At 39.5% G+C, this 23,901-nt stretch overlaps 1 protein-coding gene across 1 annotated transcript in view; it reads left to right on the top strand.

Annotated features, from left to right (window-relative positions):
• Positions 1–23,901, top strand: part of nell2a (neural EGFL like 2a) — a 164,713-nt gene that overhangs the window by 88,585 nt on the left and 52,227 nt on the right. Inside the window, exons 14-15 of the mRNA XM_033968522.2 lie at positions 15,139–15,261; positions 16,756–16,851. Coding sequence (XP_033824413.1) covers positions 15,139–15,261; positions 16,756–16,851 — 219 coding nt within the window. The remainder of the gene's footprint in view (positions 1–15,138; positions 15,262–16,755; positions 16,852–23,901) is intronic.

The raw sequence follows: 23,901 nt of genomic DNA, 5'->3' as shown, positions 1-23,901 counted from the left end.
GTCTTGAGGCCAGTCTTGAGACTTACTTGAAACTTGCAAAACAACGACTTGGTCCCTTGATTGCAATTAATCTGGTGGTCCTAGTCTTTAAGATTGGAATTTTAATATTCAGCAGAGATGCATAGATCCAAGGCATTCATGTTTAGGGTTTGTAATAATGTTCGTTTCTGGTGTGAGTGTCAAAGAAGACCAAGAGACTGAAACATGAAGTCAGAAGGTTTAATGAGTTCCACACAGGTAAAGTGAACAATGACGCAACGAACTCTACGGAAAGGACAGAAGAGAGTCCTGAGATGTGCATGTTGACCGCTTTATAGGGTCTCCCAATGTGTGTGTGTGTGTGTGTGTGTGGGGGGGGGGGGGGGGGGGTGTGTGAAACTTTAAGCAAAGTCAAACAAGGTGAATGTTTTATAACCCTCTCAGAGTGGGGGGTTACACATTCTGTAGTGAGAGGGAGATAAGGAGATGTGGTCTTCGTATATTGTCCACATGTCCTTGTAAGCCCCTGCTGGTCTCCATGACATCTTGGTGATCCCCCACATATTGCATATTCATTGTTGGCATGTGTTACCTTGGCATTAGTAAATCAAGATACCACGTTGGTGTAGTGCTGCACTGCTAAAAAATACCTTACAGGTTGTTTCAAAAACGTTACGCAGATATTGATGCTGAAACTTGTATAGAAACTAGATACTTGTCTGAATAAGAATCAATACTGGGGAAAAGTAACATTTTCTGAATCGTTTTACAATGACCTGCTGCACAGTATATCACAATCAAAGCAAAATTGCAATTCAAGTTGGGGCAATTTTCAAATCACAAAGGTGGCAGTTATTTAGATAATAGACAGTCCTCTGCAAAGAACAAGATATCCTGTTTTTGTATATAAAATGTGCATGTAGTTTAGACCCTTACAGACATGTTCTGAAATGCATGGGATTCTTGTGTTCATTTATCAGTTTATGTTTCAGTCTCAAATGTCACTGCTCCTGGAGTTATTTACTCCAGGTGCACTCTGAACAGAACACACTTTTTAAACGTAAATCTAACTGCAATTGCAATACTTGTCACAATTTTGGAAAAACATCAAATTGCAAGGTTATGAAACGACAAAATAAATCCGTAACACGCAGGACACACTGAAATAAGCCATTTTGTGCACATTTGAAATCAATCTTTAAATCCCACATGGCAGTATCCAGTCGCCATAATAACATTAAGCCACAGTACAGTACATGTATTATGTTCTATCTCCCCGCTCCTGCGCTCACAACGCCCTTTAATCTTTTACGCTGCAGGCGAGTCATATTGTTCCACTCATTTGTCTTTCTTCAGATTCCCAGTAGAGATTAATACCTCCAAAACCCCGTGGATTAAAAATGTGTCGCAATATTTTACGCTTTGTCCTATTAAATCGGCCTCCTTAAGTCGCACTGGTGAATACGCAGCCTCGCGTTCACTTATAAAAGTCCATTTACTGTGATTACACCAGGCCCATGCTGACGGGTCATGTAATGGCTTTTTCACTGCAGTTATAATCTGCCACATGAGCTGCTGGATCTCACAAACAAGGGAAAGACGAGCGAAGTTAGTGAAATATTAACACTACCAGGAATGCATAATGAACTTTTCCAGTGGGGCGTCTACCACCATGGAGATGTGAATGCTTTTCCTAGAATGTTCCACAGTATGGTATTAAACGTATCTAAATGCAGTAATTAATTTGTAGTTGTTTAATCACATTAAAACATCTGACCTGAAACGTGGTGGTACCCTAAGCTTGTCTCTATTAAATATATATAATGTCTATGGAAATAAGCAGGTTGTGGGCCTTTTATTAGTATTTAGTGCACATTTATTTAACAAAGATAGTAATGCAATGCAGAGAAGAATGAATCCACCCTGTATGTTAATGTGTGTACACATGTAACATCTCTAAGGCTTTGGTTGTAAATTGCCAATTAATATGAAATGGAGTGATTGTTGTAATGAATGGGGGATCAAAGATACAGACTCAGGGTACAGGGTTAACAGAGTTTATTGCAAACAGGAGGATATGAATGCTGTTTGGAGGAGCTGGTAGTAGGAAGCTGGGTCAGAGGCTGAGGTGCACGGTGGGTCTAAGAAACGGGATCACGGAGGATACACTCATAAGAAAACTGGAGAAGGACATGACGATCTGGCACACTCTGTATCAATCCTCCAAAAATGTATTTACGAACATTTTTTGATTGGAATTTGGGAAATAATAGTAGAGAACAGTAGAGAAATACACTTGTTGCAGCAGCTCTGTGTAGGTACATGTTGTGTATCTTGTGTGTTTTGTGCGATACGAAAGTGCATGTCATCAAATTCAACAATAGATTTATTAAGAACAGTATTGACAACAAGAATGCGCAACATCCCTTTCTTAATCCTTTGTTTTGATTGGGATTTAATTTATATGTTTAATTTTATGTTTATTTATTTATATAATCACTTTTAGTACAGCTAAATCCTGGTCTCCACAGTTCCAGCTTCTATCCAGCCTCGTTCTTCTTAATAACCGTTGGACATCTGCTTATACCCTCAGTGGGATTCCTCTGGTGAAGAAATATCACAGCTGCTTTTGGAGAATACTACCGCTCTCCATCGACGCTGTGCTCCTGTGATGTATATGATCCTCTATAGTCTTCAATAGCCTCCACCAATTAAATAATCGCTCTATCAGCAGAAATAAGGCTATGGTATAGATCCAGCCAAGGAAAAACACAAAGGCACAATGGGATAACTGTCTTCAATATTGCTTTAACTACATTTTAGCTTTGCAATTTTATATTCAATTAAAGCACTATAAAAAGGTAAATGTATTCAAAATAAGAACATTTTCAAAATTTTGACTAAATTAAGCAAGTCATGATTAAAATCTTTTTCTTTATATGCTTTAGGTTTTATTTCTCCATTTTAGCCTCTTATTGAAATAATAAAGAAGAAGATTGAAGAAGATTTAAAGAAGATTGTGATGTCATGGTAATACACAATACAGTGGAAATAGAAAGTCAAGATGAAAATAAAGATTGTTACTAAGAATAATTTAAAAAAAAAAGAAACATAATAAAAAATACAAATAAAAACTGCACAGAAAAATGTTATAAATCTTGTATTATTTAGATGTAGTGTATATTGTTTATTTACTTCTACTCTTTGGCAGCTGCCTTTCCTGGTGTCCTATTCATGGGTTTTAGGTGCCATTTTGAGGTCTTTTGACAATTCTTTTTTTATCATTTGAAAACTCATGGATACAAAACTACAGAAACTATTAACATATATTGTATGTATGTATGAATATATGTCTGAAACACATCACATATATAAAAAATAAATCAATTTCTCTAAAATACAGGTTAGAATGTCTCAAAATGTCTTAAAAGTAGCGTTTGCAGACGTCTACAGTTTCTTCTGAATACTAAATGACATGAGCTGTTCAGAACATGGCTTTGACTTGACGTTGTCTAGCAGCACCACTGACGGCTGTGTTCTATATTGTGCTGGGTTGGACTTGGTGCTGCTGGTAAAGAGGATTATCCTGTTCACTGTAGTTCATTTTCTGCCTCAGAGTTCTGCACTGAAGCAGGATTACAAGAGACGATAGGAGCCAGGACTGAACGAGCAACTTGGTACAAGACTTGGGTGAAGGCTCAGACACTTACACAGCCACACCCACTGCACACACACCGCAGACCCACCGCACACCCACCGCAGACCCACCACACACCCACTGCACACCCACCGCAGACACACCGCAGACCCACCGCAGACCCAACGCAGACCCACCGCAGACACACCGCAGACACACCCACCGCAGACACACCCACCGCAGACACACCCACCACAGACACACCCACCACAGACACACCCACCGCAGACCCACCGCACACCCACCGCAGACCCACCGCACACCCACCGCAGACACACCGCAGACCCACCACAGAGACAGCAGTTGATGGGTCAAATCCCAGTATGATGCAGACAAGGACGTGCCAGTTCTGACCTGTGTGAACTTGTTTATGAGATATTGTAAAAAATACAATAGAAGTATCTTCAGTCGTCTTCAGGAGTTTTGACTAGTTTGGTTTGTAGATGTAGTTTTTCTTACTTTCTGCTGGATGGGTATCATTACTTAAAGCCATTCTCTTCAAAACCTTCTATTTATGGGTTTCAGCTTCCTGTTTATAGGCGACATTTTGAAGACTTTGCACCATTCCAAAGATGGGTTTTTTATTGTTAATTGCTATGGCAACGGCCCCAGTTTTTCATCACTCTGAAACCCATAGAGAGTTTGGTTTAGGTCCCGTTTTGTCTGCTCAGTTTGACTTATCCAACATCACATCTGCCAAATATTTTTACATTTTGTAGATTTTCACCATTTAGAGTAAAGCATATTTTGTTTTAAATTGCCAATCGCTATGGCAACGGTCCCAATTTTTCATGAACACCTTGGACAGTCCCGGTTATGTTTGTGTTCATCCCTTTTAGCCAGTCAAACATCATATTCCCCCAGTATTATCCAAGCTGCTTCTAGCTCTAAAACTCTACACATACCTGCTCTTTTTTCCAAGGCCCCTTTTAAACCGGGATACAGCTCATCTTTTCTCTGGCCTTTTTGCCCTTGGTTCTGAAGGTCATCTCTCCTTGCTCTTTCTTCTCTTCTCTCCGTCTCGTCCCCAAAGTGCTCGTGGTGCCGCTCGCTAGCTGAGATTAGCGGCTAATCCATGAAAGGTAGCGGACTGGTGCTCTCTCCCTTTGAATGTTATTAAGGAAGCGGTGTGTCTGTCCGGAGGTACTGTGTGTGTCTTTGGTTTGATCCTGATAAGCAGACTCAAACTCCTGAGGCAGAGGATTGAGGAGAGGAGGAGGAGAGGCCTAGCAACCATGGGCTTGTTGATAGGATTTGGTTAATCGATAATCGTCATTATTCAGGTCAAAATATTAGGGCTGTAGTTGTTAAGTCGATTAATCGGTCCATGTTGTCTTAGTGCACTGAAGAGTGTAATAGTCTACTAATTATTTCATTTAAATAATAAGGCTTTATATGCACAGCAGCAGAAAAGAAAGGATGTGATGTGAGATAGCTGAAGGTTTGGGAGTGAACTATATATAGTTATTTTTGTATAAATTCCTGTGCAGTTGGAATCGGGATCAGATACATGGTCACATCACAGATAATGAAAGATTTTAAGAGATTCTGCCACGCCTCCTTTTAATTTCTTTAAATGATAATAGTCACATTTATATACAGAGCTTTTCCACCTTCAAGGCAATCAAAGCATCAAGGAACTACTCACCCATTCACACACACAGTACAGTATTCATCTGTGGGACCTGGAATCACACCGCCAACCTGTGGGTCGCTAATTTTGACCGTTCAACCAATGATGTTTATGTCGAGAGCAGGATTTGAACTGCCAACCTTCAGCTCAGTGGACAAACACTCTGCCAATGGAGCTACTGTAGTTAACTAAAGCTCTACAAAAATAATTGTACAAACCAGGGCCTAACCAATATGGATTTTTTTCCTATCCCGATATATAAAGAACTTTGGAGGTGCCGATATAACTGCTGATATATTTAATAATGTGATCATAAATAGTTAAAAGGTGATTATAAGAATTTGGTCACGTTCTAGTCTTTTAAGTTGTGCTTATTTAGGTACATTTACTGCTTATTTATAGTTAGATACAGTTACTGTATTTTCCGGAATATACGTTGCTCTGGAGTATAAGTCGCACCTCTGGACAAACTATGAAAAAAAATTCGATGTCTGGTCCGGAAAATATGGTATTCTTCTTCCTAACAGTCACATTTTAAGGACAATTAAGTATTTTTACGTAACACTCTTTAAAGTCTAGGCTACTACTGAAGTGAATCCGCCCAACCGATATAGTGCCCCAACCGATATATCGATCAGGGACTAGTACAAACCTAGAATGATACATTTTAAAAAGTTATTATAATTCAATTTATACTCGAAGATAATACAAGATAATAATAGTATACACAAGATAATAAGTTTATAATTAAAGAGACATATAAACTTCGGAGCTTGGCAACTAGATCAAACTGAACTTTCTAATATAACTTTCATCAGATATAAACTTTTGTTGCTATTGACAGTGAAGTTGCTTTGGAGATATGGTGCAACATGATGTCATTAATAATAATAGTAAATCTAAATTATCATTACTGTTAATACAAAGTTATGCAGTACATCGCAACAACAGTCCAAAACTATCAGTTATACACTTAAAACATATAATGGGCCACAGTATTTAAAGTTTTAGCCAAAAATAGACTGAGATAAATGTTTGTTTGTTTCTTTGCTTTCATTTTGGCTGTTTTTATCACAGTGAAAAGCTTTGAAAAACATATGTCCTTACTCTGAAGTGCAGGTGAGAAAGTAACACACTGACCCTTTTAGTAAATGCAAAGTTGACAGCAATTTTTTCTTTTGTACTTTTACTTTCTGCTTTCCAATACACATGTCATGGATAGGGTCAGTATCCTTGTAGGCATCTCAAAGCTACACTGAAGGATGGGTCAAATGCAGAGGACAAATTTCCCTGTGGGGACAATATAGAAGTGCAGCTTAACCCTTTAGAGGCTGCTGTTGTTTTGGCTGAAGGTGATGGGGTCAAACTGGAGGTGAAGTCCCCAGTGACAGATCATTGATTGTTTTTGTGTCTGTGTCCTGAGCCGCTGCACTCTCACAGAAGGACTGGAATACAAAACAGAAAGAGCAAACTGAGTACTGCGTTCAGGAGGCGGTGGTGCTGAGGCTAGCACTCTCGTCCTCGCATCAGAAGGTCCTGGGTGGGATTCTTGAGGTGGAGTTTGCATGTTTTCCTTGTGCCTTGGGTTTGTTGGTTGCGTAGATTTAGGTCCATTAGCTAAAGGACTTTTCTGTAAAATGTATATAGTGAAATTTTCTTAGCTAAATGTGAGTGAAGTGTCTTGCCCAAGGACACAACAGCAGTATGCGCTACAAGCACTGTTACCCCGTTACTGCACCTGGTATTCCAATCCGTCTCCACTCCCGTCCTCACACTATGAAGGTCCTGGATGAGATTCTTGAGCTGAGTTTTTTCTTTTTTCTTTAATACACAGAGATCTTGGGTCTAGTCAGTAAATCAAGGGTGTCCAAACATATTCCAAGCGGAGGGCCACAGACCAATGGGCGATACAACGTCGTTCAGATGGATGTCTTTTACATAGTTTTGATAGAGCCGCTGCATCTTTAATAAGGTTTATCACAATGCAATAAGATGTTGTTGAGGTTATAGGGGTAGAAATACTTACATTTGCTGTTAAAGTACTACCTATCAGCATCTGGGCCATTTCAGCAAGAAGCCTGAGGGCTAACAAAACTTGGTCAAAACTTGCCCCTGGGCCATAGTTTGGACACTCCTGCAATAAATGATCAGGTTCAACATTTGTGCATTTATCTTTTGGATAATCCATGTCATCCATAGAAAAAACTAACTGTCTCATCCCCATAGACTGTATAACGAAGTGGACTAAGGGAGTGTGACGTCACTTGTAGCGTTCAGTTCCAGCCAAATGAAGCGGGGGCGAATTTGAAGTTCCATATTTGGACTTTGGTGACTGTGAGTATCAGCTCTCAATCAAACCTGTTGCTAGCGCTAGCGGGAGTGATCTCACGGAAAAAAGGAACCTGATTTGTCTGTTATTAATGTTCATATCTTGATTTACAGACAAAATAGTGAAATAAAGAAACCAAGATCATGTAGAGTGGGTTAACACAAACACTTTTAAGACCAAAATGTTACGGAAAGAGAGGTGGCAGTTTTTCAAGACAGTGAATCGAGTCAGTGGAGCCAGAAGCACGCCTATGATCACTTCCTATGTGGAACAAGGCGGCTAGCAGGTTGGCTATGCCCATGTATATATACAGTTTATATGACATAACAACATTCTATAGGCCAATAATATTTAATACAGATGGAGGAGCTAAAATGAATATCGTTAAAATGCTGTCTTGTCAATAATAGAAATGACCAGGTTCAATATGTGTCAATTTACCTTTTGGATATTTGGCCCTCGTCTGACAGTGTGACATCATCACATTCTAAAATCGGAAATCCACCAATAATTTACAGATATTTTCAGATTAAGCAGGTCGTACAAGACCCTCATTGCAGCAAAACAAACAAATACACACAAACATTGGGTGGTGTTCTCCTTGTTTCTTTCCCCCGCCCCATGAGGAGACTGTGTCCTGTGTTTGTGTCCTGTGTTTGTGCGTGTGCATCTGCAGCAGTCCTCCTTAAGTGCCCTTCACTCCATCTGTTCCCCACACAACACTGCTCCCATACACTTCAACAGCGTCTCCATTTGGGTTTGTCCGTGCCGCGCAGAGGAGATAAAATGGACGCTATGACGCTATGAATTCGGGTTGTAAAGCTTTTTCTTTTTTTTTTCTAACGGGCATTTCTGGGTGCCATCTTGGAGTCTTTCATCGTGGTTGTTTGAAAAAGTCGTTTGAAAAGTTGCCGAGCTTTTGAAGGACGGACCTGTGGCTTAATCCGTTAATTTGCACATTTTGCACACGTTAGATACGATATGAGAAAGCAAATGAAATTCCTTCTCGGTAAGAATTTCCAGCAAAATAACTGGAATTACTTTGCTTGAAATATTGATGCTGCACCGCGCAAATTAGAATATTATGGAAAATTGATTCAAATATTAAATTCTCTGCACTGCAAGTTTGTGTTTTGATTGACAGCCAAGTTCGTTAAGCATTCAGACAAAAATATGACTTTATTTGAAGAAAACAATTTATAATAATGATAACAGCAAGAGGGCTCCTTTTCTGTGTTTTGAGTTATTTTTTGTTTTTTTCCTGAGAAGTTTGCATGTCCTTCTCGTGTCCCCAACACAAAATATAAACAAAAAGCTAAAATCCTGCAGCCTGGTACTTCTGCGATGGTTTCCGTGGCGCCGTACTATGGTCAAATAACGCAAACGACAAATGTGACGATATGTTAAGAAGCGTAAGGATGTTTGTTTCAGGTGTAAGAGTCAAAGACAACCATGAATCTCAAATGTCAGAAGGATTTATTGAGTCTCGCACAGGTAAAGCTGCAGTGTAGCAAACATGACCTGTGTGTGTGTGTGTGGGGTGTGTGTGGGTGGGGGTGGGGGGGGGGGTGAGGGAGGGAAGATCTCCTGGTCAACACAGCGTTATCTTCATTAAGGATTTCATACGAGCGCGAGGTAGACAAAGCAGGATTTATTCTTCTCTTTACAACCTGGGAGAACTGTCACGAAAGGAAATGCAATAAAATACATATTTATAATGAAATTCTTACAATGCATTACATGAAACTTAATTTATACAAAATAAAAGTACACAAACCTCGTGAACCGACATCCACGAGGGGCTAACTGCTCATCTAGGGCTCTTTTTTCTTATTCTAAATATATATTAATAAAGATGTCAAAAGTTGTTTATTATATATACATTTTAGTACATTTTTTATCTTACTGGGGATCTTGAAAACGTGGCTGTGGCAGAGCGCTGATGACTGAGTGTGCGACTAATTAGGGTCAGGCAGAACTTTATTTAAAATAGTTTGTTCCGCGGGTCTCAATACCAGATGGCATAAAAGTAAAATATAAAGGACAAACACTAAATTAAATACATAAATATGAGGGATTGTTACAGGCAGGACCACAGGAACTCAGAGTGTTGTCCTTGAGTCCAAGCAGCAATGTGTTCTTTTGTTTTCTATGTGAATTCTGTGCTTTTTATCAGAATTCATCATTATTAACTTAAGCATTAGTACATCAGGATACAAGTGTAACAGTAAAAGGCATAGCTAAATGTAGATGAAATGAGACTCTCTGACCTCCTCATGGTTTTCTCCCTCTATCTTTTCCTGCTGCCGAATATCAGTATTTCACAAATGTTCTCTCCCTGTGTTAAACTGCATTTGAATACTTTTACCCTGGACATTTGTGTCTTGATCTGTCTGGAATTGTTGTTATCACACACTCGGTAAATGCGTAAATGACTACAAATGATTGTGCTAATGAAACCGAGCGCAGAATAAACCCCAGTGCTTAATAGATAATCAAATAGCACATTGTTCCCACTTCACACAATTACGGTGACTCGTTAGTTTATGTTTAGAGCCGCTCGCTTCTTTGTTTTTCTGCCGCTTTAACACTTTGTTAAATGTCAAACATGTCACACTAAATGTGTTTCACACTTTAGTAACAGCAGTGCTTATTTTAACTGTGGGGCTCATTCTCTTTGGATATAAACTCACTCGCTTAAAATGGAGTTAATATCGGCTCTGGAGGATCTTAATGGAATTGCTGCATTTCAGATAATATCACAACATTATATAGGTTTATAATGTTTAAAGCGGCTGTACCAGATTGTTATTTATTAAAGTAAAAGTTTTACTCCAGTACAGATATTTTGTAAAAGGAGCTCTTAGGGTCAAAATGAGACTGATGTGTGCTATCTGCATCTAAATACACTGGCTGGCCAAAAAAAAAGTCACCACCAAAAAAGGTCACACACTCTAAATTTTGGTTGTTCTGCCTTTAGCTTTGATTACAGCACACATTCGCTGTGGTATTGTTTCAATTTCCATCCAGTGTTGTATTAACTTTTCACTCAGATGTTGCATTGATGATGGTCGAGTCTGACGCTGCACAAAGCTTCTCCAGCACATCCCAAAGATTCTCAATGGGGTTAAGGTCTGGACTCTGTGGTGGACAATCCATGTGTGAAAATGGCCAGGCAGTGTATAAAGCATTTGTAACGTAAGGGTGCTGCGCTGTTAGCATGCTAGTTGTTTTTACCATTTGCGTGATGGCAAAACTCCACTCTGGACTCTGAAAGTTTATAAAGTGATTGTGGTAAATAACTATAGCTGGAAAGTAGCAGTGGCTAAATATGGTACAGTTCATCTGTTGTGAGATGAATGCACTTGTGCATGGTCCCTGACAAATGAAGAATGAACTAATTAGGATTCTAGGGATGCATTAGGAAAATGATGAATATGTTTGGACCACTGCAGTTCAAAACAAAGTAGTTCTGTTTTTCACATGTTTATAATACAGTGAAAATCATACAGCACCTTTAATGGAGGTAAAATGACTATTGGCAATCGGTGTGAGGAGCTCTATGGTTTTGTGTGTGTGTATTATAGCCTTGGAAATGCTGTCTAATTGCATGACTCATTATCTAAGCCAACTTTGGTCATTTGTTGTTTGTGTTTTATACCTGTGAACTTGCCATTTTAAAGTATTTTTGTTTTGTTTTGGGGTTTTTTGCCTGAATAATTCTAACTTTTAAGAGGCGTTAGTGCAGCTTTTACACAGTTACAACCACCGATCCATCCATTTTCTTCAGTTTATCTGGGGCGGGGTTGCGGGGGCAGCCATCTGAGCAGAAACTCACTGACTTCCCTCACCCCAGACACTTCCTCCAGCTCCTCCAGTTCGACCCTGAGGCGTTCCCAGGCCAGCCGAAAACGAAGCTACATGCACTTTCACTCTAAAATGATGTGTGCATGCATTAAACGTAAATAGCACTATACATATCTATCCATTTACTAGAAAGAGCCAAAGAAACTCAAATATAGTACATTAAAATCAAATGTGAAATAAACAAGAAAATATAAAACAAAAACATGAGCTCAGTGATTTAAATCCTGCTCTGTCCTGTTATGTGGTCTTGTTATTATGATGTATGTTTATCATTGATTCGTGGTAACATCCTCCTGTATCCTTCATGCTTTTATGGCGTTATATTCTCGGCCTCAGAGCCCCTGGCCTGTCCACACACTCATTGGTCTCGGTCATGGTGCATTTGTGACGCTTGTCTTGGGAATATGTAGAACTAACTCTATCAGTAACTGGCAGTTCATTTTCAAAGAGGGCGGTTTGCTAATGCCTTTATCAGAATATAAAACGTGTCCCAATGTAGCTAGGATTTTTTTTCAGTATTTTTTAACTCAGTTTATTTCCTCATTGTATTTTTATTGAATATTTCCTGGGATCACTAGATGGGGCTAGCCAAACATTTGTTTTGTTGCCAGTGGTATGAGAAGTGCTTATGTTTGTCTTATGGTCAGTGTAATACTCCAGATGACAAAAGTCAAACCAAAATATATAAAAACGGTATAAATAAATTCAGAAAATATTGCTAAGTGTTAATCATTATTTTAATGATCCTGAAATTCTACAACTACTAAAACTAAGTAGCTCAGTTGGTAGAGTGTCAGATTCACTGATTTGGTTGGCGGTGTGATTCCAGCTCTCACAGATGAATCCTGTGGTTGTGTCCTTGGGCAAGACACTTAACCCTCCTCACCCCCAGTGTCTGTGTACACTGGTGTATGAATGTGTGTGTGAATGGGTCAGTGGTCCCATGATGTAAAGAGCTTTGAGAGACTTGAAGTGCTGTATAAAAATGTGACCATTTACCATTTTTACTGACTAGACTTTCCTTCCTTTAGTTTGAATTTAAGATGTGGTTTAGTCCTGGTTTAGTCCTGGTTTAGACCTGGTTTAGATGTGGTTTAGATGTGGTTTAGATCTGGTTTAGTCCTGGTTTAGACCTGGTTTATTTGTGGTTTAGACCTGGTTTAGACCTGCTTAGACCTGGTTTAGACCTGGCCGATTTTTCTTGTTTTGTCTGATTTTTCCTGTTGTTTGATTTTCCTGTTTGTTTTTGTGTGTAGGCAGCACAGTGGCTGAGTGGCAACACTCATGCCTCACAGCAAGAAGGTTTGGTTCGATCCCTGGGTCGCCCAGGCCTTTCTGTGTGGAGTTTTGCATGTTTCTCCCTGTGTCTGGATGGGTTTCCTCTGGGTACTCCGGTTTCCCCCATCAACCAAAACATGAACGCCCTTCGAGACAACTGTTGTTGTGATTTTGGGCGTTACAAAAATAAAATGAATTGAATTTAAATGAATTGAATTGGTTTAGACCTGCTTTAGACCTGCTTAGACCTGGTTTAGACCTGGTTTAGACCTGCTTAGACCTGGTTTAGACCTACTTTAGACCTGGTTTTGACCTGGTTTAGACCTGCTTAGACCTGGTTTAGACCTACTTTAGACCTGGTTTTGACCTGGTTTAGACCTGGTTTAGACCTATTTTAGAATTAGGCCTGAATTGTTTTTGGTCTAGATATCTTATTCTGTAGCCCTAGTTTTCACGCATTTATTTTTTATTTTTTTTAATTTAACCTTTATTTAACCAGGAAGGTCCCATTGAGATTAAAAACCTCTTTTTCAAGGGAGTCCTGGCCAAGAGGCAGCACATTTCAAAACAAGTACATACAAACAAACAATGTTAAAATTGCATAGATCATGAAAAACAGTTGCACATAATCGAGGCAGTCTGTAAGGCTTTGAGTTTAGTTTTATATACATATAGCATATTTATTACGTGTGGCTCTTGGTTAAATCCTGGTTTAGTTCTGGTTTAGACCTGTTTTAATCCTGTCGTTGTTCTGTCTTCATATACATCTAGACTAGTCCTGGTTTAGTTCTGGTTTAGTTCTGGTTTAGTTCTGGTTTAGACCTCATATAGAAAATTGCCACAAACACCAGCGTCTGTAAACATCAATTATATTCCATGCATTTGCACAAATAGCTTTTTTATTGCAATAGCTTTAAACACGAGCTTCTCATTGAGGCAGTTTCACTTCTTAATTTGTGCAAATAAAAACAACAAATTACAAGTGAAATCATTTGTCTGACAGATTGTTTTGGGAGCGGCGCACAGATATCCAAGCTCATTTTACACTCAGCTGTTTTTCATTAACGTCTTCTCACAAGTGTTTAGCTCGGATTGTGTTGTTTTAATAATTATAGTCAAACAAAACGAAAAGGACACTCATTGTTTACAGCGACGATGTAATACTTAACGTGCCCATTTTGTTGCAAGTAATTACAGAGCGATATTGAAATGATCTGAGATGGTACAATGTGTTCTAATTCTCCAGGTCTCTCCTCTTCATCGCACCCAACCCCAAACAGTAACATCTCAATATTTGGTTAAATGCTAAACACTGCCTTAAAAGTACATGATAAATGATACAAGTGGAGAGAATATGCGTGTTTGAAATTCCACTGAATGGCTTTTGTAAGAGCTCTTAGAAATTGTCAACATGAAAAAGTTGTTTACCAAGACTTGTGTTCATAAAATATATATGTTTTGTAAGATATAAGATGTCAGACAAATACTGTGGCTTTGTCTGTGGACTTTAAGGATCCAGAAATGATCAAATGAAAATGTAATTCATATTTTTCATATTTCGTATTTATTGTATTTGCACTTTCTGTAAAATACATTTCTGGAAATGCAAGATATTGACTAACAGGATACAGGTACTATACACAGTTGAAAGAGTCAGTAATAGTAGTGGTAGTAGCAGTAGTAGTAGTGATAGTGGTAGTGATAGCAGTAGTAGTAGTGGTCGCAGTAGAGGTAATAGTAGTAGCAGTCATTAGTAGTTGTGGTAACTATAGCATCAGCAGTCATAGTATTAGTAGCTGATGATACAGTACTAGTGGTAGTAGTAGTTGTTGTAATAATGGTAATGGTAGTAGTACTAGTATTAGTTGCAGTAGCAGTTAGTTAGTAGAGTCAGTAGTGGTAGTGTAGTGGTAGTAGTGGTGGTAGTGGTAGCAGTAGCAGCAGCAGTAATAGTAGTAGTAGTAGTAATTATAGTTGTGGCAGCAATACTATAGCATCAGCAGTCATAGTATTAGTAGCTGATGATGATGTAGTAGCAGTAGTGGTAGTAGTAATAACAGCTTTAGTAGCACTAAATGTATTTGTGATAGCAGTACTATAGCTTCAGCAGTCATAGTATTAGGAGCTGATGATGCAGTAGTGGTATCAGTACCTTTATTAATAGCAGTAGTAGTAGTAGTAATAACAGTTTTAGTAGCAGTAATTGTAGTTGTGATAGCAGTACTATAGCATTGGCAGCCATAGTATTAGTAACAGTATAGTAGCTAAGTAAAAGTAGCAGTATATTAGCAGTAGCAGTAGTAGCAGTAATGGTAATAATGGAGGTTAATGTGTTTTGCCCTGTGTTGTTTGCAGAGCACGATGAGTGTGTGAGTGGACTTCATAACTGTGATGAGAATGCACTGTGCTTCAACATGGTGGGAGGACACAGCTGCTCCTGTAAACCCGGATACACCGGCAACGGCACCGTGTGCAAAGGTAACAACTGCCCCCACACACAGTACAAGCATGAAGTACTGCCACATTCACACCTGCAGCCTCACCTGGGAATTTACCTGCATTTTTCCAAAACAGAATCATAGACAGAATGTTATGTTAAATTTTAAAAGTTCATAACGTCCCTTTAATAATGTAGTATTACTATTTACTTGAGGTTACCCACGTTTTCCTTCCCTTATTTGTGATGAGTTAAAGTTGCGCTAAGTCACTTTTTGGGTGAAGATCCAATAACTAGTGATGGGACTTTTATGGGATCAGATTCTTTTGGATCTGTTCATTTCAAAGAGCCGGTCAAAAAACTGTCTCTTTTACTATTTATTTATTTATTTATTTATATGACAGAAGCCGACATGAAAACTCATTTTATCTACAGACTAATCACAGAGAGAATCGACCAAGGCTCAGATTTGTTTAAAATGCTTCAGCTGTTATTATGTTTTCGGTGCACAAAGCTCTCACTCATGTCGCTACACTTTGCTTCTGTGCAGATTCTTGTGTTGATTCAGCGTTAATCAGGATAAAAATGCATAAAAATTCGAAAGAAAAATATTAATTTTTCTTAAAAAATTAGATCCGGTTCCAGGTTCACGTTAAGGAACTGTTCACAAGACGCGACTTGTTCACGAACGTCTCAGCACTACCTGGAACCTGCTTGTCTTCATAGAGATGTTTCACTTTACACAGAATGCTTCACAGTATGGTATTAAACTTGTCCATGGACCAGGCCAAGTTACAAATCAGAGCTGTGGAGAGGCGACCGAGCTCATAGAAAGCGTGGATGTTGATAAAGCTATTTTTCTTCATAAAAACACAAAAAGCTAATGCCATTCTGTGAAACATTCCACACTGAACTATCTCCATGGCGACAAGCAAGTCCCAGACCCCCAAAAAGTCACATAGTTTATCTTTAAGTTATTTCCATTCATGTTTTCAAGTCCTAGAAAAAAAATACTTTCAAACAAGACTTAACATACAACTTAAACAAAAAAAACAACAAATACAAACCGCAGTAAAGGAGCAGTAAGTGAATCTCTCCATGCAGAAGAAACATGATTTATTACAAAACGTCCCATCGTAAATGAGAAAGTGCTTGAGTGGGTGCTTAATTCATTAAACACAGCCATTTACCATAAAGATGTAATTCTGTTGATACCACATTTGAATATTGTGCAAACACTCTACATGAAACCATCAGTCTTCCTCCTCGTGTTTACCCATTCAGATCTATGTAACTGTTTGTTTGACATTTACCAAGCGTCTACTACCCATGTATAACGCACACGACTGACCTAACCCTGCCGAGACACGTTAATCATTGGAAATAATATGGCGAGCGCTTGTAATGAATCACTTCACCAAATTAGCCTGGATTCTGTATGCAAATAAACACATATGCTCACGGTGGCGGTTTAATTGCTCGGCTAATGCTCGTTAATCTTGAGGACTAACGTGGCTCCGCTCTGGTCTCTGTAGCCATGTGCGACGGACTGTGCCAGAACGGAGGATCCTGCATTTCACCCAACAAGTGCACCTGTCAGCAGGGCTTCACCGGGGACAGGTGCGAAACAGGTAAGCACAAAGGTCTTATGGCTTTAATTCTCCGCTTTTGGTCAACTTGGGATTAGTATTTCACATTTTTTAACTTAAAATAATGTCTGCATTTGTAAATATGCTAACGCTAACAGAGCCACGCGTTTGTTATGAAGGCAGTTTGACCGCAGAATGAGTCAAGTGATGGTTTGTTGGCTTAAAAACTGAGCAGGAGAAGACCGGACTTTTGTCTATGACGCAACAAAACAGTCATTATGTGAACGGAGTATTTTTGAGCACTCAGAGAAGACGACCTTGGATTCATGTAACGTGTCAAGGTATGTTTTTGATGAGGGGACAACATTAAAACAGTTAAAAGGTAAAAAAAAAAGATGTTGTTGTTTGGTAATGCTTTATAATAACCACACTGCTAAGAGTCTTAATAAAACATGAGCAAAGACTTACTTCATACTGAACACATTTTTTAATTAGTTACTTAAAGGCAAGGCATGTTTATTTGTATAGCACAATTTGTACACAAGTAATTCAAAGTGCTTTACAGAATAAGAAAGACATTAAAATCACACAAATCAAAACACAAATAATAATCATAAAATTACTATAGAAACAGAAGAGTGCAGAATAAAAAACTTTGAGTCATATGAAAGAAGACATTGTGATTGTGTCGACTCTATAGTTATAATCTATGACATCTGTGGAGCATTATGTTATAATTTGGACGTTTTAAATAGCAATATTCATCTAAAATGACTCAATAAAACAAACAAATTTGGCGACACATTAGAAAACTACAGTGCCCAGTGGTGTTTACATCACCGTGAACGTCATCACTACAAAGAGTCGTGCAGTTGTCAGCTCCACAAATCTTTTTTTTTTTTTTTTTTTTCATTTGTACCACACAATGCTGCCGAAACGTGTATCATCCATCCATTTTCTTTCCACTTATCCGGGGCCGGGTCGCGGGGGCAACAGTCTAACCAGAGACTCCCTGACTTCCCTTACCCCAGACACATCCTCCAGCTCCTCCTGTGGGACCCCAGGGCGTTCCCAGGTCAGCTGAGAGACATAGTCCCTCCACGTGGAGGAGCAGCAGCTCTACTGTGAACTCCTCCCATGTGACTGAGCTCCTCACCCTATCTCTAAGGGAGCGTCCAGCCACCCTGCAGAGGAAACCCATTTCGGCCGCTTGTATTTACGATCTTGTCATTTCGTTCATTACCCAAAGCTCAGAGTAGGAACGTAGATTGACCGGTAAATCAACAGCTTTATATTTATTTACATGGAGAACGAAGTAAATACAGAACAGTATTCAGAAAAAGCGGGGGTTGATCTGGGTCATGAAAATAAGTGATTAAAGATTGCTCAAACATGCACGAGTCACTTTGGGTGAGTAATTTGTGAGGCTATAATAGTGAAAAGCTCTGAAAGTTGATGCTTTAACTACTTAATTAATACACTTACTCCTAAACCGTTAATTAAGTAGATACTAAGCCTGAATGATTCTTAAATAAATGTTCAGTATGAATTAGGTCTTTGTTCATACTTTATTAAGGTGCTGTTATGACAGAGTAGTACCATTGTGTGTTCCCTCAGTAAATGGATCTAAAAGAGTCCCATGTGTTAAAGACAGTAATTACGTGAATGTTCTTCTGTGAAACACCGTGCTCTGACTTCAAATCTACAGTGTGAACTTTGAGATAATGAGGAGAGGTGTCGAGTGATGGAGCCTGATGGAGAATTTCAACTGAAATTAAAGCCACATCACAGCACAGAGTAATCAGCAGGGAGGAGTATGAGTAATAGTAGCAGCAGTTGTAGGAACAGTTGAAGGGAATAGAATCAGTAGCAGTACCAGTAATAGTAGTAACAGTAGCTGTAATAGCAGTAGTAGCAGTAGTGGCAGTAGTAGTAGCAATAGTAGTAGTAGTAGTGGTAGTAGTAGCAGTAGTAGTAGCATTAGCAGTAGTAGTAGCAGTAATAGTAGTAGTTGCAGTAGTAGTAGCAGTAGTAGTAGTAGCAGTAGTAGCAGTAGCAGTAATAGCAGTAATAGTAGGAGTAATAGTAGTAGTAGCAGTAGTAGTAGCAGCAATAATAGCAGTAGTAGTAGCAGTAGTAGTAGCAGTAATAGCAGTAGCAGTAGTAGCAGTAATAGCAGTAATAGTAGGAGTAGTAGTAGTAGTAGCAGTAGTAGTAGCAGCAGTAATAGCACTAGTAGCAGTAGTAACGTTAGTAGTAGTAGCAGTACTAGTGGTAATAGTAGCAGTAATAGCAGTAATAGTAGGAGTAATAGTAGTAGTAGCTGTAGTAGTAGCAGCAGTAATAGCAGTAGTAGCACTAGTAGCAGTAGTAGTAGTAGCAGTACTAGTGGTAATAGTAGCAGTAGTAGCAGTAGTAACATTAGTAGTAGAGGTAATAGTAGCAGTAGTAGTGGTAATAGTAGCAGTAGTAGTAGTAACATTAGTAGTAGTGCTAATAGTAGCAGTAGTAGTAGTGGTAATAGTAGCAGTAGTAGTTGCAAAGGAATAGAATCAGTAGTAGTGGTACTGGTAGTAGCAGCAATAGCAGCATTAGTAGCAACAGTAGTAGTAGTTGTAGTAATGGTCAGTACTACAGTATAGCAGTATTACAGACTGCTTTGTGCCAGAATTACACCTTAGACCTGTGATATCTGTTGTTGTGTTCTCGGGCAAGACACTTTACCCACATAGCCTGAGTGCAGTGGTTGCCAGTGGTCGGAGCGGCTAAAGGCACAGATTTGTCATCCTTGCTTCCTTTAGCGTTCCCCAGAGCCACAGCAGTAACATTAGCAGTAGTAGTGGTAGTAGCTATAGCTGTAGTGTCAAAAAGGAATAAACTGTGTCCTATATTGAAATAAACTCTATTTGAACTGCAGAAGACTCCTGGGTACCACATTTTGAGAAGCACTGGACTATGTAATAAGAGATAACGGATGTAACAGCTTTCCATTTATGAAATTTGCTTGTGTTTACAGCATAGACAGACCACATAACCGTTCCCTCCTGTGTACAATGTAGCTATAAAAACCCAAGGCTGCTGCCGCATTCAGCCTGTTCCTGCTGAGCCAAATATTTAAGGCGGCCAAGATTGAAAATATAGAAGAAAATCATAGCTACATTTGTGCTATGTCATTTCTATAAGAGCGCAGTCTTGCCATAACCATTCCAGTCGCAGTGGAGTGTGTCCTTCAGAAAATACAAAGTCAAGTTTTAAAAGCAAGGCTCAAGCAGAGGAAGATTGGCTATAAACCAGACACGATGTATTGCAATGGAATGAAATCACAATATGAGTTAGCTTAATCATCAAACTGCAACGGCCGCTGTCATTAAGGTAATAGAATGTTCTCTGATTCTAAAATGATCTTGTTGTAGCTGTAGATTATACCTCTTCACACTTGGGACTCTTTTATATTAGTTTATCAGTTCATATTTCACTCTTCTTTCAAATGTTGAGGCTCCTGGAGTTGTTTATGAGTTTTCTCCCTGACAAAACCCACAATGTCGATGAAACGTTCTGCACCGGCAAAGGCGCCTACGAAGGTTTGAACTTTGTGTTTAAACAAGAGAGAAATGTGAGAAAATGTTAATGCCTGTGTGAGGAAAGTGTATAAAGTGTGTGGTGAGGTGGTGGTGGAAAATTCATGCAACCCTTGTATAAACCAGGATGAACAAGGACTAAACCAGGTCTAAGGCTGAACTGTAGACCAGAGAGTTACCAGAACTAAGACAAAAACACAATAATATGGACTAAACCAAGACTCATCCACGACAATAAGGCTATGTATGTTTTGTTTTTTTTTTTGTTTTTTTTTTTATGAAGGATAGGACATTTTCTAGACCTTTGACCACCAATCGAGGATGTTGCTCAAAGAAATAAATAAAATAAAAAATAAAAAATGGGAAAGACTATAACCAGATTTAAACCAGTTTTGAAACCAAGGACAAAAGCAGGTCCAGTACCAAGTCTACACCATAACTAAACCAAGACTAACCCAGGACAAGGCATGAGGACAATACTGAAATTTGGACCTAGGACCTAAATTAAACTGGACTAAACTTGGACTAAATCTGGTTTTGATGAGGACTAAAAAAGGACTGAACCAGGACTAAACCAGGATTAAACCAGGACTACACAAGGACTGAACCAGCAGTAACCAGGACTGAACCAGGACTAAACCAGGACTAAACCAGGACTGAACTAGGACTAAACCAGGACAAAACAAGTACTGAACCAGGACAAAACAAGGACTAAACCAGGACTAAACCAGGACTAAACCAGGACTAAACTAGGACTAAGCCAGGACTGAACCAGGACTAATCAAGGACTAAACAAGGACTAAACCAGGACTAAACAACGACTGAACCAGGACTTAAAGGGGTCTGGACCTGAACTAACCTGTCGCACCTTTTTCATAATAATATCTGAACCTCTTGGGGATTGTCCTTGAAAAGTCGAGCTACAGCTAAGAGGAAGTCTCGCTCTCTTTTTCTCTCCCACTCTTTCTCTCTCTTCCTCACTCCTTTCCTTCTATCTCTCCTCTTTGTTCTTTCTCTCTCTCCGTCTCCTCATTGGCTCACATATTGATTGCACATAAAGGACCCTTTTTTACGAGGCGTCCTTTTTACTGCCTGTCTTAAAGTAAATGAATTTCCTGACGCTGCTGAACGGGGATGCTGAGGAATGTGGGAGTATGTGAGGAGAGAGGGAGAGAGGGAAGAGAGATGGACAGAGAGGGGGAGATAGGAAGAGAGAGAGTGAAGCGGAGAGATGGAGAGAAAGGACGAGGGATGGACATGGAGGTTGGGGACAGAGAGAACGAAATGGGAGAAGGAGAGAGTGGAGGTGGAGAAAAGAGAAGGGAATAGAGAAAGGGAAGGAGATATGTTGAGAGGAGGAGAAAGGGAGAGAGAGATAGAGGGGAAAGAGAACAAATCATGAGAGAGAGAAATGTATAGAGAAACAAAAAGGGAAAGAGAATTACTGCGAAAGAGGAAAGAGATGGTGGAGGAATAAGAGTAGAAAAAAGAAGAAAAAGATGGAAAGAAAATAAAGAGGAGAAATAAGGGAGAGAGGGAGAATGAGAAGAGAGAAAAGATAAGGGAGATTGGAGTGGTGAGAGAGGGAGAGGGGAAAACATAGGAGAGAGGAAAAAGAGAGGAAAGTGAGAGATGGGAACAGAGGGAGAGAGAAAACAGAAAAGAGAGAGATGAAAGGGGGTGAGAGGAAGAAGAGAGATAGAAATACAGAAGACAGAGAAATGTGTTAACAGTCTGGACCATAATGACCAATCCTCCTCCATTTTAGAGCCAAAGGTCTGAGTAGCAGATCTCTGTAACAGTTCATCACACAAATGATCTGCCTCTACAGCTCAGCCAGTGCACATCACCACAGCAACATCAAATCCTTTTTCTCCAAGGTGACTCTATTTAAAGCAACAGTGTGTCACTTTTTAGCCAAACGTATACTTGGTTATTTTTATTGCACTGAAAAAATTTTGAAAACCCTGGACCCTGGAGTTGGGCCTTCTCCCTGAAATGCTATGTCTTTGGCCAGAATCTTTCACAGTGCCGTAAAACTTCTATTCTCAGATAGAAACTGGACCTGAAATTTCTGTATCAATTTTAGTATTTTTTGCCAAGAGATATTCAAATGTAAATTCATTTTTACTTTAAATCCCAAACAGATGTATTAAAACAACCCCAAACTGGCTCCACTGTGTGGGGATGTTGTATTGATTGCAGCTGGACACTGAAATGCCCCAGTGGGCATTAACTGGCACAGAATATTCTCTTCTAAGAGATGTCTTCATTATTTCAGTTATAATCCATCTTTTTAAAGCTGGCTTGTGTCTCTTTTAGCAGTGAGACCAATTAGAGTGTGTCGCTCCAAATCGTCGCTTGGGTGTGTTTAGTGCCTGCAGTGAGGACACATTTTGGCACAATGATGCTTTTGCTGATACTGCTGCTTAATTCCCTCCTTTTTAATGAACCTCTTTCAAAATTAGAGGTTCTCAATTTGTGGTGTAGTTCACAGTGGTGATACTTGAAATTATACATGGTAGTCTACAGTCCAAAATTAGAAACAACTTATTTCAAAGAGGAGACCTAGTTTAGACCTGATTTAGACCCGGGTCACCAGTAGGACCTGATTGGTCCTGGCTGAACCTGGTTTAGACTGATATAAGTTTTTAGGTTTAGTCCTAATGATGAAAACACATATGGTCATATCACACAGGCCGGACCTCTTCACACTGTGCTGTGGTTATTCAGTCATCTTCATTTACTCCATTCAAACTGGGTAACTGAAACAGGGATTTTTATGACACTTTCATTTAAAACATTCAAAACACAGCTTTTCTGTAAACCTCACTGCCATCATGTCTGTGACAGCTCCCCCTTCCTTGTGGGAGTGGTATTGCACAGTCGACCTCCCCCTTCGGCTCAGAGGACGTCGGGCTTCTGCTGGAGCCCGGAGCGCTGTTTAGAGACTCCATTGTGAAGAGTGACAGGTCCTGGCCAGAGACATGGAGCTTGTGACTCTGAGCGGATGGACGGTGCACTGTAAAAATAAGATAGATACAGGGCTTTTAAAGACAGGCTTATAATCTTTACTAAATGATAAGATCGTTTAAACTAGGTAATTGTACATATTATGAACTATTTACCAGGCTCCGCTCAAGGTTAATATTTTGAATGAATAATGTACATTTTATACATGTAGATACTGATGTATTTTTTACAGTGCTGTTGTGAAAGATGGAGTTGTCTGATCTGATTGACACATGAGGAAGAGGAGGGTGAGAGGAGGTGAAGCGTATAGCAGATACAGAGACATCAAGCGGAGCAAGAAGTGACAGGCACTCCGTGGTACTGTGGAGCGGCCGGAGCTTTTGAGGGGCCGTGTGCAGAGGTATAGCATTGCCGAGTGCAGAGTTGAGCGGGTTGTTTCATTCGGATGCAAAACCAGGCCAATGTCGGAATGATGAACACGGAAAAGCTTTCACAGAGCCGGAGAGACGGAGACAGAGCCCACTTTGAGAACCCTCAGCAC

Source organism: Periophthalmus magnuspinnatus, chromosome 6, assembly GCF_009829125.3.
Source record: "Periophthalmus magnuspinnatus isolate fPerMag1 chromosome 6, fPerMag1.2.pri, whole genome shotgun sequence".
In the NCBI taxonomy this organism is placed as follows: Eukaryota; Metazoa; Chordata; class Actinopteri; order Gobiiformes; family Gobiidae; genus Periophthalmus; species Periophthalmus magnuspinnatus.
The sequence above is the reverse complement of the archived record's forward strand: the minus strand, read 5'-3'. Positions and strand labels throughout refer to the sequence as shown.